Here is a 14,994-nt window from a genome sequence, read left to right on the forward strand (position 1 = left end):
GGTTTTTCCGAATACGTCGGGTTTTCGTTCGGCCACGCCCCCCGATTTCCGTCGCGCGCATGCCAGCGCCGATGCGCCACAATCCGATCGCGTGCGCCAAAATCCCGGGGCAATTTAAGTACAAGCGGCGCAAAACGGAAATATTCGGGTAACACGTCGGGAAAACGCGAATCGGGCCCTTAATAAATGACCCCCTGTGTATGTAATATAAATGTGTGTACACGATTGTGTAAATGTGTATGATTGTATAAATGTGTCTGTACCAATATAAACGTGTGTTAACCAATATGTATAAAAAAATTTTTTATGGGAAATGGGGGCTCATGCAGAAATCTGCTATGGGGCCCAAGCTCTCCTAGTTACATCCCTACATTTAAAAAATCATTAAAAATATTCGGTATCGCCAGATCCCAAAAGGTCCGATTTCATTAAAATAATAAAAAAAAACATTTTAACGTAAAATAGCGCCCAAAGTCGAACATACAACTTTTTTGCAATTTTGAAAATATAAAAAAATTCAATAAAAAGTGATCAAAAGGCGGTACAGTCCTAAATTGGTAGCATTAAAAACCTCATCAAAAGTCACAAAAAGTTACAAAACCCACAGCTCTGTAAATAGAAGTATGAAAAAGTTATTAGCGCCAGAAGATGGCAAAATGAAGACTTTTTATTTTTGTAAATGTATGAAAACATTATAAAACCAATACACAGTTGGTATACCAGTAAACACACCGACCCAAAGAATGAAGTAGAATTGTGTAAAATCCAAGCCCACAAGAATTCTGCGCATGTAAGATTTTTCACCATTTTCACCAAATTTGGAATTTTTTCCCTCTTCCCAGTACATGGCATGGAATATTAAATTCCATCATTACGATGTGACATTTATTGTGCAGAAAACAAGCCCACATACAGCTCTTTAATTGGAAAAATAAAAAAAGTTATGGATTGCGAAAGTAATGGAAACGCAAAAAGGACCTCGGTGTTAAGGGGTTAAAGAGAACCTGCCATTGAAATGAACCCACCCAAAATAAATACTTTATTAAAAACTATGATTAACCCTTGCAGGTCTTTTTTTTGTTTGTTTTTCACTTCCCTCTTTCGAAAATTGATAACCTATTTATTTATTTTTACATTTACACAGATGTGTGAGGGCTTGTTATCTGTGGAACAAATTGTATTTTTTAGTTGCGCCGTTTAATATTCCATTTGCGGCGTATTCTTGTGTGCTCTATTTTAACGGCATTCATTCTGTGCTACAGTTCTTTGGGTTAAAGCAAATAAAAGAGATGCAAAGTTCCTGCTCACCTTCCGGCTTGACTGACTCCCAGCGCGAAATACATCCAAAAAGCCCCACGGACCACAGGCACATAATCCAGAAAGAAAAAATGATGTCCGCGCTTCAAACGTGTGATGGCATCCACAGTAGGCAAAATTACAAACGTGTGATGGCCCAAGTATACCATACCTGGGCCATCACACGTTTGTAATTTTGCCTACTGTGGATTTTACAAGAATTCAAAATAAAAGAATTTATTTTACCTGCACATCCCTGAAGCACAGACATAATTTCTTCTTTCTGAGTTCTTTGGGTTAATACAAACACGGGGATGCCAAATTTATATATGGTAGGTTTTATTAGGTAGTAGATTATAAAAAATTTTTAAATCATCTGTACAAAAAAAAATATTTGCCAAATTCTGGGGCTAATAACTTTTTCCACAATCTGGTGTACAGACCTATACTAGGTGTAATTTTTTTGTGGTAGGAGCTGGCATATTGGCTTTTTTATCACATTTTATTCAAATATTCATGCATAGTAAAATGTCACAAAAACTACATTTGGGCACTGTTTTCTGTTACGGTGTTAACGGCCAGGAATAATCTTTTTTTTATATTTTGATAGAACGAGCATAATGGGGCGTGGTGATGGCTAACATGTTTATTTTTTAATTTTTTTAAAAAAAATTTTACATTTAAAAAAAAAAAAATTTATTTCAGACCCCCTAGGCCCGGTTATTTTAACCATGCAGGATCTGATTGTTCATATTGTATACTACAATACTACTGTATTGGCAAAAGTTTTTAGCTAAAGAAAATGGTGTCTGTTAGTTAATAGGGCTCTACCCTGTAACTTGCTGCATTTGTGAACATGTGACAGTTTCCATTTTAAGTCTCTAGAATAAAAAGGCTAGATGGCTAGAGAAGAAAAAGCACAATAACCAGCACAGTTCTGTAATAACATTCTTTGAGCAGATTAAACCATTTTGTTCCTCCAAAAATGTTGATCTATTGATTGTTCAAAAATATGTGTTTGCCCCCAAATCATACCATTCCATTGAAAAAAAACAAAAATATAAGCCCTCAACCAAATCCGCTACCTAAATCTTATCTATTGTGAATTTTTAAAGGAAATCCACCAATAGGATCAAGAATCTTAAACCGAGCACACTGACATGCTAGTGTGTGCCCACTCTGGCAGGATCTTCACTTCTTTAAAGAGAACCTGGCAAATTAACCACCCAAAACTTAATATATTTTCATAAACTGCCATTAGAAACCATTGTCCCTATCCCTACATTGTCCCTCTATATGCCTATAACTTTAAAGAAGCAGGTCCTAAAGCTGTATGAAAATGATCTGAGATGGGTCCAATAAGTCATTCTCATATTCAGCTGGCAGCCTGTATAATGATGTGACACTTTTGGTGCTGGTTGCCTCTATATGCTTCTTGGTTCTGCAGGCCATGCCACCCTGTAACCTGTGTGTATGAGATACCATTGCTACAGGATGCAACCATATGTATAGGAGTAACAACCTAAAATTCTGTTTCTCCTATACACTACTTGTATAGCTGATGTCTGTCTCTCTCTCACAGGCAGCAGATAAAGCACAAACACCAGCAATGCTTTACTATACATTACACACATACATGAGCAGGGGGAGGAGAGGGAGGGGGTTAACAGGGGTGACATCACATTTTCTATCCATGTGCCCAGGTTTTATTTACATAATAAAGAAAATATGATTTTAGAGTGATTTATGCATGAATTAACTACATAAAGGCTGGGATGAAATCCTAGTTAGCTGCTCCAACAGGTAGTGGTGACAGTTTTAGTTACAGAGACATGATAGCAGGTGTTCTTTAAACATCCTATGCCCTTGGTTTTAAGAAAAAAGGCTTTAAAATTATGCCTGAGAGGCTCCAGGCTTCATTAACACCTATGAAGTCCAGAGCCCCTAATTTGCATTTAAAAGCCTTTTTTTTAAAAAAAAAAAGCAAAATAGGGCATTAGAAGCTAAAAGGAGAGCATTGTCAGTAAGGTTCAAAATGGAAAAGTTGTTGATCGAAATCTACCATTTAAAAAAAACAAAACAACACATACAGTACAGATCAAAAGTTTGGAAACGCCTTCTCATTCAAAGAGTTTTTTTTGTATTTTCCAGACCAATATAAATTGTAGATTCACACTGAAGGCATCAAAACTATGAATTAACACATGTTGAATTATATCCTTAACAAAAAAGTGGGAAACAACTGAAAATATGTCTTATATTCTGGGTTCTTCAAAGTAGCCACCTTTTGCTTTGATGCTTGCACATTCTTGGCATTCTTTTGATGAGCTTCAAGAGGTAGTCCCCTGAAATGGTCTTCCAACCGTCTTGAAGGAGTTCCAAGATATGCTTTGCACTTGTTGATCCTTTTGCCTTTACTCTGCGGTCCAGCTCACCCCAAACCATCTCGATAAGGTTCAGGTCTGGTGACTGAGGAGGCCATGTCATTTGGTGTAGTGCCCCATCACTCTCCTTCTTGGTCAAATAGCCCTTAGACAGCCTGGAGTTGTGTTTGGGGTCATTGTCTGTTGAAAAATAAATGATGGTCCGACTAACGCAAACCATATAGAATAGCATGCCTCTGCAAGATGCTGTGGTAACCATGCTGGTTCAGTTTACCTTCAATCTTGAATAAATCCCCAACCATGTCACTAGCAAAGCACCCCCACACCATCACACCACCTCCTCCATGTTTCACAGTGGGAACCAGGCATGTAGAGTCCATCTGTTCATCTTTTCTACGTTGCACAAAGACACGGGGGTTGCAACCAAAGATCTCAAAAAGCACAGATTTCCACTGGTCTGATGTCCATTCCTTGTGTTGTTTAGCCCAAACAAGTGTCTTCTGCTTGTTGTCTGTCCTTAGCAGTGGCATTGACTGGTCTCTAATCTGAGCTGCTGGTGACTCGGATTAATTTATCCCCCGCAGCACAGGTGACTCTTGGTCTTCCTTTCTTGGGGCGGTCCTCACGTGAGCCAGTTTCTTTGTAGCGCTTGATGGTTTTTGCAACTGCACTTGGGGACAGTTTCAAAGTTTTCCCAATTTTTTGTGCTGACATTCATTTCTTAAAGTAATGGTGGCTACTTGTTTTTCTTTACTTGGCTGCTTTTTTCTAGCCATAATACAAATTCTAACAAATACAAATTCTTTTCAGTAGGACATCTGCACAACAGAACTCATGGTCCCAAACCCTATTTATAAGGCAAGAAATCCCACTTATTATACCTGACAGGGAACACCTGTGATGTGAGCACCGTTTCTGGTGACTACCTCTTGAAGGTAGAGAATGCCAAGAGTGTGAAAAGCAGTAATCAAAGCAAAAGGTGGCTACTTTGAAGAACCTAAAATATGAGCCACATTTTCAATTGTTTCACACTTTTTTGTTAAGTATATAATTCCACATGTTACTTCATAGTTTTGATGCCTTCAGTGTGAATCTACAATTTTTATAAACCTGAAAATACAGAAAACTCTTTGAATGAGAAGGCGTATCCAAACTTTTGGTCTGTACTGTACTTAACTACACTTCACTTCATCTTTATTCCGGCGGTGTTCTTCACTAACCTTAACACGCCGGGATCACCTAGAAAAGAAACTTATAATTTCCAGGCCGAAGCATGGGGACAAGATGTCTAGCGCTCAGCGCTACTAATTATGCACACCCACTATGTGATGTCACCCCCATCTCCAGCATGGGAGAGGGAGTTGTGGGGGCGTACATAATGGGCATCCTTGAGCGCTGGACATCTAATCCACGTGCTCCGGTTTCTTTTCTAGGGATCAAGATGAAGAGGAGCGTGGGTAAGTATGTGTGAATGTTTTTTTTTTAAATGGTAGATTTCCTTCTAAGGAAAAAACGTGTCTGGTGATGTCCATGAGTGCAAGACTTCAGACAGGCATTGCAAACAAAGGGTTTTCAACCAAGTTTTGGAAATTAACGTTTTATTTAAAATTATTTGTCTAATTACTTAATCTGCAAATTAAATGTTTTGTTAAAAATTCATTGTAATAATGTACATAACCAAAATTAGAAAAATGTCTGTGTCCAAATATTTATGGACCTAACTGTATACACAGTGGTATGTGATATTTCCCATGTTTGTTTTTCAGAGAAAACAAAGATTTTACTGACCTCTCTCAGGTACACCCAGCAGGATGTGCTGCCATTGGTTTGAGCCCTAATCTTATGGTAACAGGAGGGGCTGCACTGTCTGGACCATGGCCACCAGATTCCATTTCACATCTTTCTCCTCATTCCTGGCTACCCAGTGGAAATATGCCTTGCATCTGGCATGCTGATCATCCATATGGTAAGGTTAAATGCATCTGTCACCAAGTTGCTTTTTTGTGGATCTTTTGCATTTTTTTAAATAGTTTCTAAGACTGCTTAATTTATATGGTTTAAGTCATTATATAAAGTGTTAAAGAGGTATTCTAATCTGGATATTAACATTTAATTTAACCCCTTAAAGACATGGCCCTTTTTTAGTTATTGCGTTTTCATTTTTCACTCCCCCTCTTCAAAAATCTGTAACTCTTTTATTTTTCCATTTAAAGAGCTGCATTTAGGCTTGTTTTCTGCGTAACAGATTGAACTTCATAGTGACAGTATTTATTATTCCATTCCGTGTACTGTGAAGTGGAAAAAAAATTCTGAATGCAGTGAAAATGATGAAAAAATGCTTTTGTGCCATATTCTTGTGGGCTTGGATTTTACAGCTTTCACTGTGTGCCTCAAACGTCAGATCTACTTCATTCATTGGATCAGCACGATCACTGGGATAAAAAATGTATCCTTTTGATCACTTTTTATTGAATATTTTATGTTTTTCAAAATGGCAAAAAAATGCCATTTGCGACTTTGGGCGCTACTTTCCGCTACGGGGTTATTATACTTTGATTGGTCATTTTCGGATGCAGCGATACCTAATGTGTTTATGATTTTTACTGTTTATTTATATGACTTCTAGGGAAAGGGGGGTGATTTGAATTTTTATGGTTTTTTAATATCATTTATTTTTTAACTTCTTTTTTTATTTTTACTATTTTTCAGACTCCCTAGGGTACTTTATGGCAGTATATGGGGATTTTGCACACCATCTATTATGTGCAAACCGCACATTGTAATAGCCTAGATCATGATAGCCTCGGATCTTTGTGTGACCCGAGGCTGGCATGGATACGGATCGCAACTCCCTGATGACTTCACAGGGAGCGGACGATCGGAGCCAAGATGGCGGAGCAGCCGGCACGTTAATGCCCCCGGCAGCTTTGCCAGCGTCGATCATAGGGTTAAAACCCACGATTATCTCTAGCACCAATCGAGGTTGTTAGCGATGGGCGCTTGCTTCATTGTGAGACAGCACTGCTGAATCTGACGCATGGAGACATATCTGTGGGTGACTTTGCTGTCCGTTTTCGCACCCTGGCTTCTGAGTTATCCTGAAACAAAGCGGCTCTGTTGGCATCCTTTAAAAAGGGACTCTCTGGCCACATTAAGGACGCTCTGTCTGCCCAGGATTTGCCTATCTTCTGAAGGCAGCCCAATTTCCAGTTAGCATTTACACGGACCACAAGAACCTTCAATATCTTCAGAAGGCTCAGTGATCCATTTCCGTCCTGCTGAGAAAAACATCAAAGCTGACGCCTTGTCCTGTGCTTCCGATGTTATGGGGAGGATTCTACTCTGAGACATACCGTTCCTACAGAGAGACTTGTGCTGGCAGCGCCAGTGGACCTTCGGCAACTACCTCCCGGAAATACTTATGTGGGACCTGGTCTTCGAAAGAGGATCCTGACCTGGGGACATTCTTTTCGTGTGGCTGAGCACCCTGGGGTGCAGCGCTCTGTGGCCCGATTCTGGTGGTGGCCTAACTTACTCAAGGACTTCGGAATTTTGTGGGTTCCTGTGCCTCTTGTGCCTGCAATAAGCCCTCACGACAAAAACCTGCTGGTCTTCTGTAACTGTTACCCATGCCTACCGGCCCGTGGTATCATGTGGCAATGGACTTTATTACGGATCTGCCGCCAACATCTGGCAACACCGTCATCTGGGTGGTGACTGACCACTTTTCCAAAATGTCCCATTTTGTCCCTCTACCAGGTTTGCCTTCTGCTCCACGTCTTGCCAGTCTCTTCTTCCAGCACATATTCCGGTTTCATGGCCTTCCCTGACACATTGTTTCAGATTGGGTTTTTCAGTTGGTCTCCAAGTTTTGGAGGTCTCTGTGTAATCAGCTGCAGGTGAAATTTCTTCCGCCTATCAACGGCCAAGTGGAGAGGGTTAATCAGACGTTGGGTTGCTACCTCCGTCACTTTTTGTCCGCCCATAAGGACGACTGGGCTTCTCTTCTTCCATGGGAAGAATTCTCCTACAATTCTCCTACAATTCCACTTCTAACGGTTCTTCTTCTTTCTTATTAATTATGGACTGAGTCCACGGCCCCCTCTTCCGTTACCCATATCTGCTGCTGTTCCTGCTGTGGAGGAATTGGTACAGGATCTTGTGTCCATTTCAGGTCAACCCGGTAACCTACAGATTGCAACTGCTGGTCATTTTGAACCGCTTCGCCTGCAAGATTCTCCTCCTCAGGCTGATTCCACCGATGTCTTCGAGGTGAAGGAGGTCCTTGACATAAAGACGGTGAGAGGTAGGCGTTTTTTTCACTGGAACGGGTTTGGTCCTGAGGAGAGATTGTGTGAGCCAGAGGATAATGTCCTGGACAAGAGCCTGATTCAGTGATTTCTCAGGCCTAAGAAGAGGGGGAGGCCGAAGGTGGTGGGGGGTACTGTCAAGGATGCTGTTGTGATCCCTATCTCGCACTCCCGCTCTGGGCCATGCCGTGGACTCGCCTGTCCCAGCTCTGGTAACCCAGCAAAATGCCGTGCGTGCGCACAGGCCGGCTGTAGAAAATTCAAATGGCCAGCGCACCGCTGATTGTCGCAATGGCTGAACGTTCTCCTTTTAATCCGGCACCTCCCTTCCTGCGTTCCTGTGTATTCCTGCATTCCTGTGTATTCCTGTGTTCCCGTGTGTTCCTGCTCCCGAGTTCCCGTGTCCTGTGTTCCTGTGTGCCTCTGTTCCCGTTCCCATCTGTCTGGACCTCCCGTTGCTGACCCCGGATTGGACTTGACCTTACATCTCTGCCACCTGCCCTGACCTCGACCTGGACTACGAGACTCCTGCTAAGGTATTTCGGCTGCCACCGGGGGCTAGTTACACCTGTGGAATGACCTGGTGGTACCCTGCCGCAGCAAGACCATTCTGCTCTGTGGCAGGCTCTGGTGAGCCCTGGTGTTACAGGAATGGAGGGTTTTCTTCATGCTAAACAGGACCGGCTCCAGGTCTCAGTGGGCCCTTGTTCACTAAACTCACGTAGCTGGATGGATTCATTATATATAGCCTCCCCACCCCTATGGATGCCGGCCCTGATTCTAATGCTACATTAATAGAGGGTGATAGGACATGGGGTGCAGCAAAAGCATATTTGAGGGGAAATAACTACCTTGAAGAAAGGTTTTAGGTGAATGGAAGGAATGGAAAAATCTAGAAGAGAGCGTAAGAAGAATAACTGGAAGAATATTTCCTTTTGTTTGATTTACCTAAATGTCTAGATTGCAAAAGAAAAGGTTGAATAGATCTTTTGAAGTCAGAAGTTGAATGGGCCATAGATAATATGGCAACAAATAAATTACTAGGGCGAGATGGTTTCCCTATAGAAATTTATAGAACATATTCTAGGATAAAATGTATTTGAATGTGGTTATTTACCAAATTTGATTTATGAAGCTAATATTCTGATTCTCAAAAAGATGTGTTGGAGCCTTCTTCATTCATTTTGCCTAATATCTCCTATTAATAGCGATGTTAAGATATTCACTAAGATTTTGGCACATCGATTGGGTAAGTTTGTTACTAGTTTGGTGTATATACATACAAATAAGTAACAATTTATTTTAGTATTTCGAATATTTTATGCACCTAGAGATAGCATTTGTTTTGTTCAAAGCTGTATAACAACAAGAAAAATTGCAATTTAATTTATGTGTCTGTAAATAACGCCCTGGATGCCATTTATTGGTTTAATGCTATTTATTTATAACTGTAACCTTTGCAATTTCAGTTACTGATAAATGATTTGAACTGCTTTTTATATTTCCTATACAGGTAAATGTTGTTTAAAATTCCTTTTCTTTTTTTCAGGTTTAACTCCTCCTACCATTCCCCAGGGAATAAACCCATCAATACAACCAGGGGTAGCTGCATCATTTCCTTCTTACAGTTTTGCAAGAGAACCACGCAGTGGCCAGATTGTGGTAATTCCAGCTGAACATATATCTCACTTTGGTATGTAAAATAAAAAAAAGTTGAAAGAGACACATTTTAACATTTAACTGTACCACACATCCAAACTTCAAGGCCTAGGTTCACACTATAACACAACTCTCCAGTGCACTAACATTTTTCCAGAAGGATAATACTCCTCTTACCTTCTTTGAGGAGCAATTTTTAGCCTAGTAGAACTATGACTATTTCACCTAAATAACCATCCATGAAATAGACCTGTGAGTTATTTATTTAAAAAAAACATTACTGTACTAAAAGTGGTAGTAATCTTTTATTATGCATTTTAGAAGGGCTGCACAACTTTTATTTTAACTGGGGGCCACAGTGTCATTTTTTATGGGGTGCCCAATAAAGAGCATCAAATACCTCTGTGCAGGACAAATCACCACTGCAGTAGCTAAAAATACCACCCACGACCAGGCAGTAGCCCCCAAACTGTAGCAAACTGTACTTATTTATTTTTTCCTTTCCTTTTTTGGCTTTTCATTTTTAGCTTGGGCAACAGCAGGGAGCACATTATATATGTGTTCTCTTCCGTTGTTATGTACATATCACATATGAAAGTGATCTTATCCATTAGGTCACTGTTTTAATTATCTGTATACACAGGCATACAGAGAGGATGCACACTGCATCTTCTCTGCATGCCTGTTAGTATGAGCCTCCATTCTGCTAAGGGCTTCTGTGACAAGGGATTCTGCTTTTCTGCTCCTATAGAAGTTCATGTGACTGGCGCCTATACTGAGTAACCCAACTCTGGTTACATAACCCTAACAAGTTAAATTTGACCATTCTAAATTTCACCTCCATTTGGATTCAATTAATATGAAGATCTCAAGGGGTTAACAATCTTCCTAAAAGCTGTTTCTGATAGTTTGAGGGGTGCAGATTTGAAAATGGGGGGTTTGCTGCTAAATATGTAAAATTTCATTCAAAACTGTATCCCCAAAATAGTCAATTCTGAAAATCCAGAAAAGCGATATTCGATTTGTAAGCTGCGTGACATCAAAATAAATTATCCAGACATTTCAAAAATTATGAAAATGTAAAGTAGACATATGGGAAATGTTATTCAGCAATTTATTTAGGTGGTAAATCTATTTGCCTGAAAACGCAATGATTTAAAATTTCAAAAATGGCAAATTTTTCAAAAAAAATTCATCATTTTTTTTTTTTTTGTAAATAAACGCAAAACTTATCTGCCAAAATTTACCACTAAAATGAAGTACAACATGTGGGGAAAAAACAATCTCAGAATCGTTTTGATAAGTAACTGTTCAAAAGTTATAACCATATAAAGCGAAGCAAGTCCGAATCCAAAAAATCGGGCTGAGCCTTAAAGGGAACCTACCACCACAAATCTACCTATAAAGGTAGATTGGGTGGTAGGTGGATCAATGGGACGTGAGGAGAGCCCTTTTAAGGGCTAATCCTCACGTCCCTGCACTTTTTTAATAACTTTAATTTGGTATTTATTCAAATTTACTTATGCGGCTACCGGGGCGTGGAGTAGCCGCATATGAGATTACACGAGGCGGCTACTCCACGCCCCGGTAGCCATTTTACCACTCCTACTCACCCATCTTCGGCGCGCAGCTCCGTGTAGCTGCGCGCCCTCGTCCGGCGATCCTGCCGTCTGCGCATGCGCAGAAGAGCAGGCCCGCGCCTGTTTCGGAGTTGTGACCGCGCAGGCGCGGGCCTGCTCTTCTGCGCATGCGCAGACGACAGGATCGCCGGACGAGGGCGCGCAGCTACGCGGAGCTGCGCGCCGAAGATGGGTGAGTAGGAGGGGTAAAATGGCTACCGGGGCGTGGAGTAGCCGCCTCGTGTAATCTCATATGCGGCTACTCCACGCCCCGGTAGCCGCATAAGTAAATTTGAATAAATACCAAATTAAAGTTATTAAAAAAGTGCAGGGACGTGAGGATTAGCCCTTAAAAGGGCTATCCTCACGTCCCATTAATCCACCTACCACCCAATCTACCTTTATAGGTAGATTTGTGGTGGTAGGTGCCCTTTAAGCTACAAAATGGCTGCGTCCTTAAGGGGTTAAAGACCAAGTATTGCAGCAACAGGCACGTTGCAAATCCTAAATATGTGTCTGGAAAAGTTGGAGAATCACTTAGTGGCCAGAACACCCAGAGAAGAGATCTTGTCTTCTCTTTGTGCTAAGACAAACTGAAAGTTTTCTTACACATGCATCTGCACGTTTAGTTTAAATGTCTGCCAGAACCTCTGCCCTAGCAAATGCTGCAAGAGGAAGTGTGTGGCTGAAATAATGGAGATTGTTTGTTTCAAGGGCACAATGGGGGACATTTACTATGGCGTTTCCGCCAGTTTTGTGGCGCTCTCACCACATGTTCTGCTCTCAGACCTATTTATTAGCTGGCGGCGCCAGAAAAAATTACTTTTTCCGTCTGCTCCGACTCTTCTCCGAAAAGGGGCGTGGCTTTGGCGGAGTGGAAACTCAGACACAATTAATATGTATCGCAGCCCTTTTTGGGCGCTGTAAACTGGTGGAAAGTAGACCCAAAGAAAACTGGTCTAGCAGGGACTGTTGGACACATTTCAGGTGCTCGGGACAGATTTTGGTCCCAGGGACAGAAAATAGTCTCGGAGCCAGAAATGTCTCTGCACAGCTCTACAATATTAAATGTGTATCTTCTTACCGAGAGCAGGTCGGTAACAAAGCCAATGCAGACACCGACACTTTAAGTAAATGTCCCCCAATATGTTTACTACCCTGTGAAGTGGATAAACTGTTCATCTCAGGGTCTGATCACCTCTTGGAAAAGACATTGGATAAAAATGAAAGATTTTATGACTGAGCGTCAGTTGTTTTGTGTCCAAAGGAAAATGGCATAAGGGAAAAAGGGTATATCATACAGAAAACAGAAGAGTCTTATTTATCTCTAAATCCACTAAAGACCATAGAACTGATTCCAGTGGAAGGCAGGTACAGCTGGTTCCATCAGACATGAATAGCTTTGAACTCTATAGCAGGATCAGCTTGTTGATCCACGCCTATGGGAACAGAGTCCCCCTCCAACAAGATCTATAGTCATATGGAATTCAATCAGCTAAGCAGCCTTGGAAGCAGAAATTCTGATGTTTCTGGAACCATCAGGTCCCAATCCATTTTTCTCTCAACAGGGAATTTTTCTAATGAAGCAGAATCTCTTTGCCAGCATGGCTGCACATCTTAATATATGCTGTTTTCGATTTCTTTTTTTTAATTTTTACCCCAGGGTAATATTGAAGATTTTTTGGTTTCATCTTCAAACAGAAGTCAAAAGGTGATCTTCCAACTCTCCAGTATGTCATCCAGCAGTACAGAAAATATGTCTTAGGGTACATTCACAGAAAATAGTGGGTCACGGCCACAGACACAGGGAAAGATAGAGCATGCTCTGTCTTTTCCCTGTGTATGGCGCAGATCCGTATTGACCGTATTGCTGTCTATGGGGACGTATATGCGGCCGCACATACATCCCCACAGACTGGTGTCTGAATGAGCCCTAACATTTTGGAAACTGAATGCAAGATCCTAAATAAAGTGATTTGTAAGATTATCTCCAAGTTTGGAAGATAGTTCTTAACTTCTGTACAGACATTAATATAGCATACATGAGATTAATCTGATCCTATAATTTCTCCTTGGCATTAACAAAGTCTCGACCCTCAAGATTCAGGTGGTAGCCTTAAGTGTGTTTATTTAACAAACTAGACAATTCCCATTTATTAAGACATTTTTTTAATCCCTTCAAGACAAAGTTTATACATTAAACCTCAAACAGTCTGTAATATAGATTATGACTTCTATGGGAGCTTTTAATAGCCTCCCAGCAGTCATTGCAGCAATCTGTGCCCTCCAATGAAGTCGCAGATGGTGCCAACGGGCATTTAAAGGGAACCTGTCACCGCTGTTTAAAAAAAAATGAAACTAAGACAGGTTCCCATAGAGCCCTTTAGTCGTAAGGGCACCCATTTATCAACTAACACAGGCAATGCATAGAAAAGCAAAAAAATCACATTTTATTCTGTACCTGGTAACCTGGAACCTAGCGAGTCCAGGTGGGTGGATCACCGCAGCTCGAGTCCTAGTCCTCCTCTGTGCACATCAGCCAGAGCACGCCTCTATCTTTCCTACGTCACGCGGCCCCCCGGCTTCCTGCTCGCTGATGAGCAATGACAGCCGAGAGCAGCCAGTGTGCGTGCGTGTGAACTTGGCTGTGCAACGTAGGAAAAATCAAAAAAATCATACAGGACGCGTACGCTGGCTGATGTGCACAGAGAAAGGTGAGGACTCGAGCCGTGGTGATCCGCCCACCTGGACACGCTGGGTTCTCCCTGGTTACCTGGTACAGAATAAAATGTGATTTTTTTCCTTTTCTATGCATTGCCAGTGTTAGTTGATAAATTGGTGCCCTTAGGACTAAAGGGCTCTATGGGAACCTGTCTTAGTTTCATTTTTTTGAAACAGCGGTGACAGGATCCCTTTAAAGAGAACCTGTTAGGTGCTGCAGTCAACTTCGACCGCGGCACCTAACAGGTTTACTTCCACAATTGGTGCTAGCGCCAACCATGGCAGTTACCGACAGGTCTCAACTGTGTGATATAGCTGGACGCCCACCGCCTATGGAAATGGCTTGGTCCGTGAGTCCTTTCCAACACCCTTTCAGGCTGATGTATATTTACTGTTAGCCGGTCGTTAAAGGGGCCCGATAGTCTGTTTGCTTTTGGTGACCCTTTTATGCTTCCATGTGACCTCAACTTAGTAGGGTCTGTATTAGTCATCCCTTCTTTTGGACCTCTACTGGAGTTATCTCTCTGATACCTGAGTTTTAGGACAGCGTTTTAAAAGCTATTATCATAGCCAAGAAAATTGTAGACCTCCTTTTTTGAGTTCTTGAAGATCAAATAGTGTTTAACTCCATCCACCATTCCTTCCTAAGGTGATCTCTAGAGTTCATTGTCAAAATGATGTATATTTAAAATTTGGTTGCCAACTCAATCTTCAGAAAAAGAAAGGGTTAGACATTGTGAATAAAAAAGAATACATAAACAGAGTACAAAAGATTTTACATTTATGCATCAGCTTTTAGTCTAGCTCCAACGGAAAAATTTTTTAAGAAGGCTGTGAGCAAGGTCACTATTGCTTGTTGAATTACAACTGCTATCTGTGCTAAAAGGCTAAAGATACCCCAGTACAATAGAGTAGTGTCTGCTCCCTAAGTGGAGCCTACTTTCACATAATGGGAAAAGATTTGCAGGGCTGCTGCCTGGAATAATCTTAAACAAGTTCACTTTC

At 41.2% G+C, this 14,994-nt stretch overlaps 1 protein-coding gene across 4 annotated transcripts in view; it reads left to right on the forward strand.

Annotated features, from left to right (window-relative positions):
• TNRC18 (trinucleotide repeat containing 18) overlaps positions 1 to 14,994 on the forward strand; it is a 282,299-nt gene that overhangs the window by 100,992 nt on the left and 166,313 nt on the right. For all 4 annotated transcript variants that reach the window (XM_072120908.1, XM_072120909.1, XM_072120906.1 and 1 more), the window contains exons 6-7: positions 5,447 to 5,646; positions 9,540 to 9,683. In XM_072120908.1, the coding sequence (XP_071977009.1) occupies positions 5,447 to 5,646; positions 9,540 to 9,683 (344 nt within the window). The remainder of the gene's footprint in view (positions 1 to 5,446; positions 5,647 to 9,539; positions 9,684 to 14,994) is intronic.

This window comes from Engystomops pustulosus, chromosome 8, assembly GCF_040894005.1.
Source record: "Engystomops pustulosus chromosome 8, aEngPut4.maternal, whole genome shotgun sequence".
In the NCBI taxonomy this organism is placed as follows: Eukaryota; Metazoa; Chordata; class Amphibia; order Anura; family Leptodactylidae; genus Engystomops; species Engystomops pustulosus.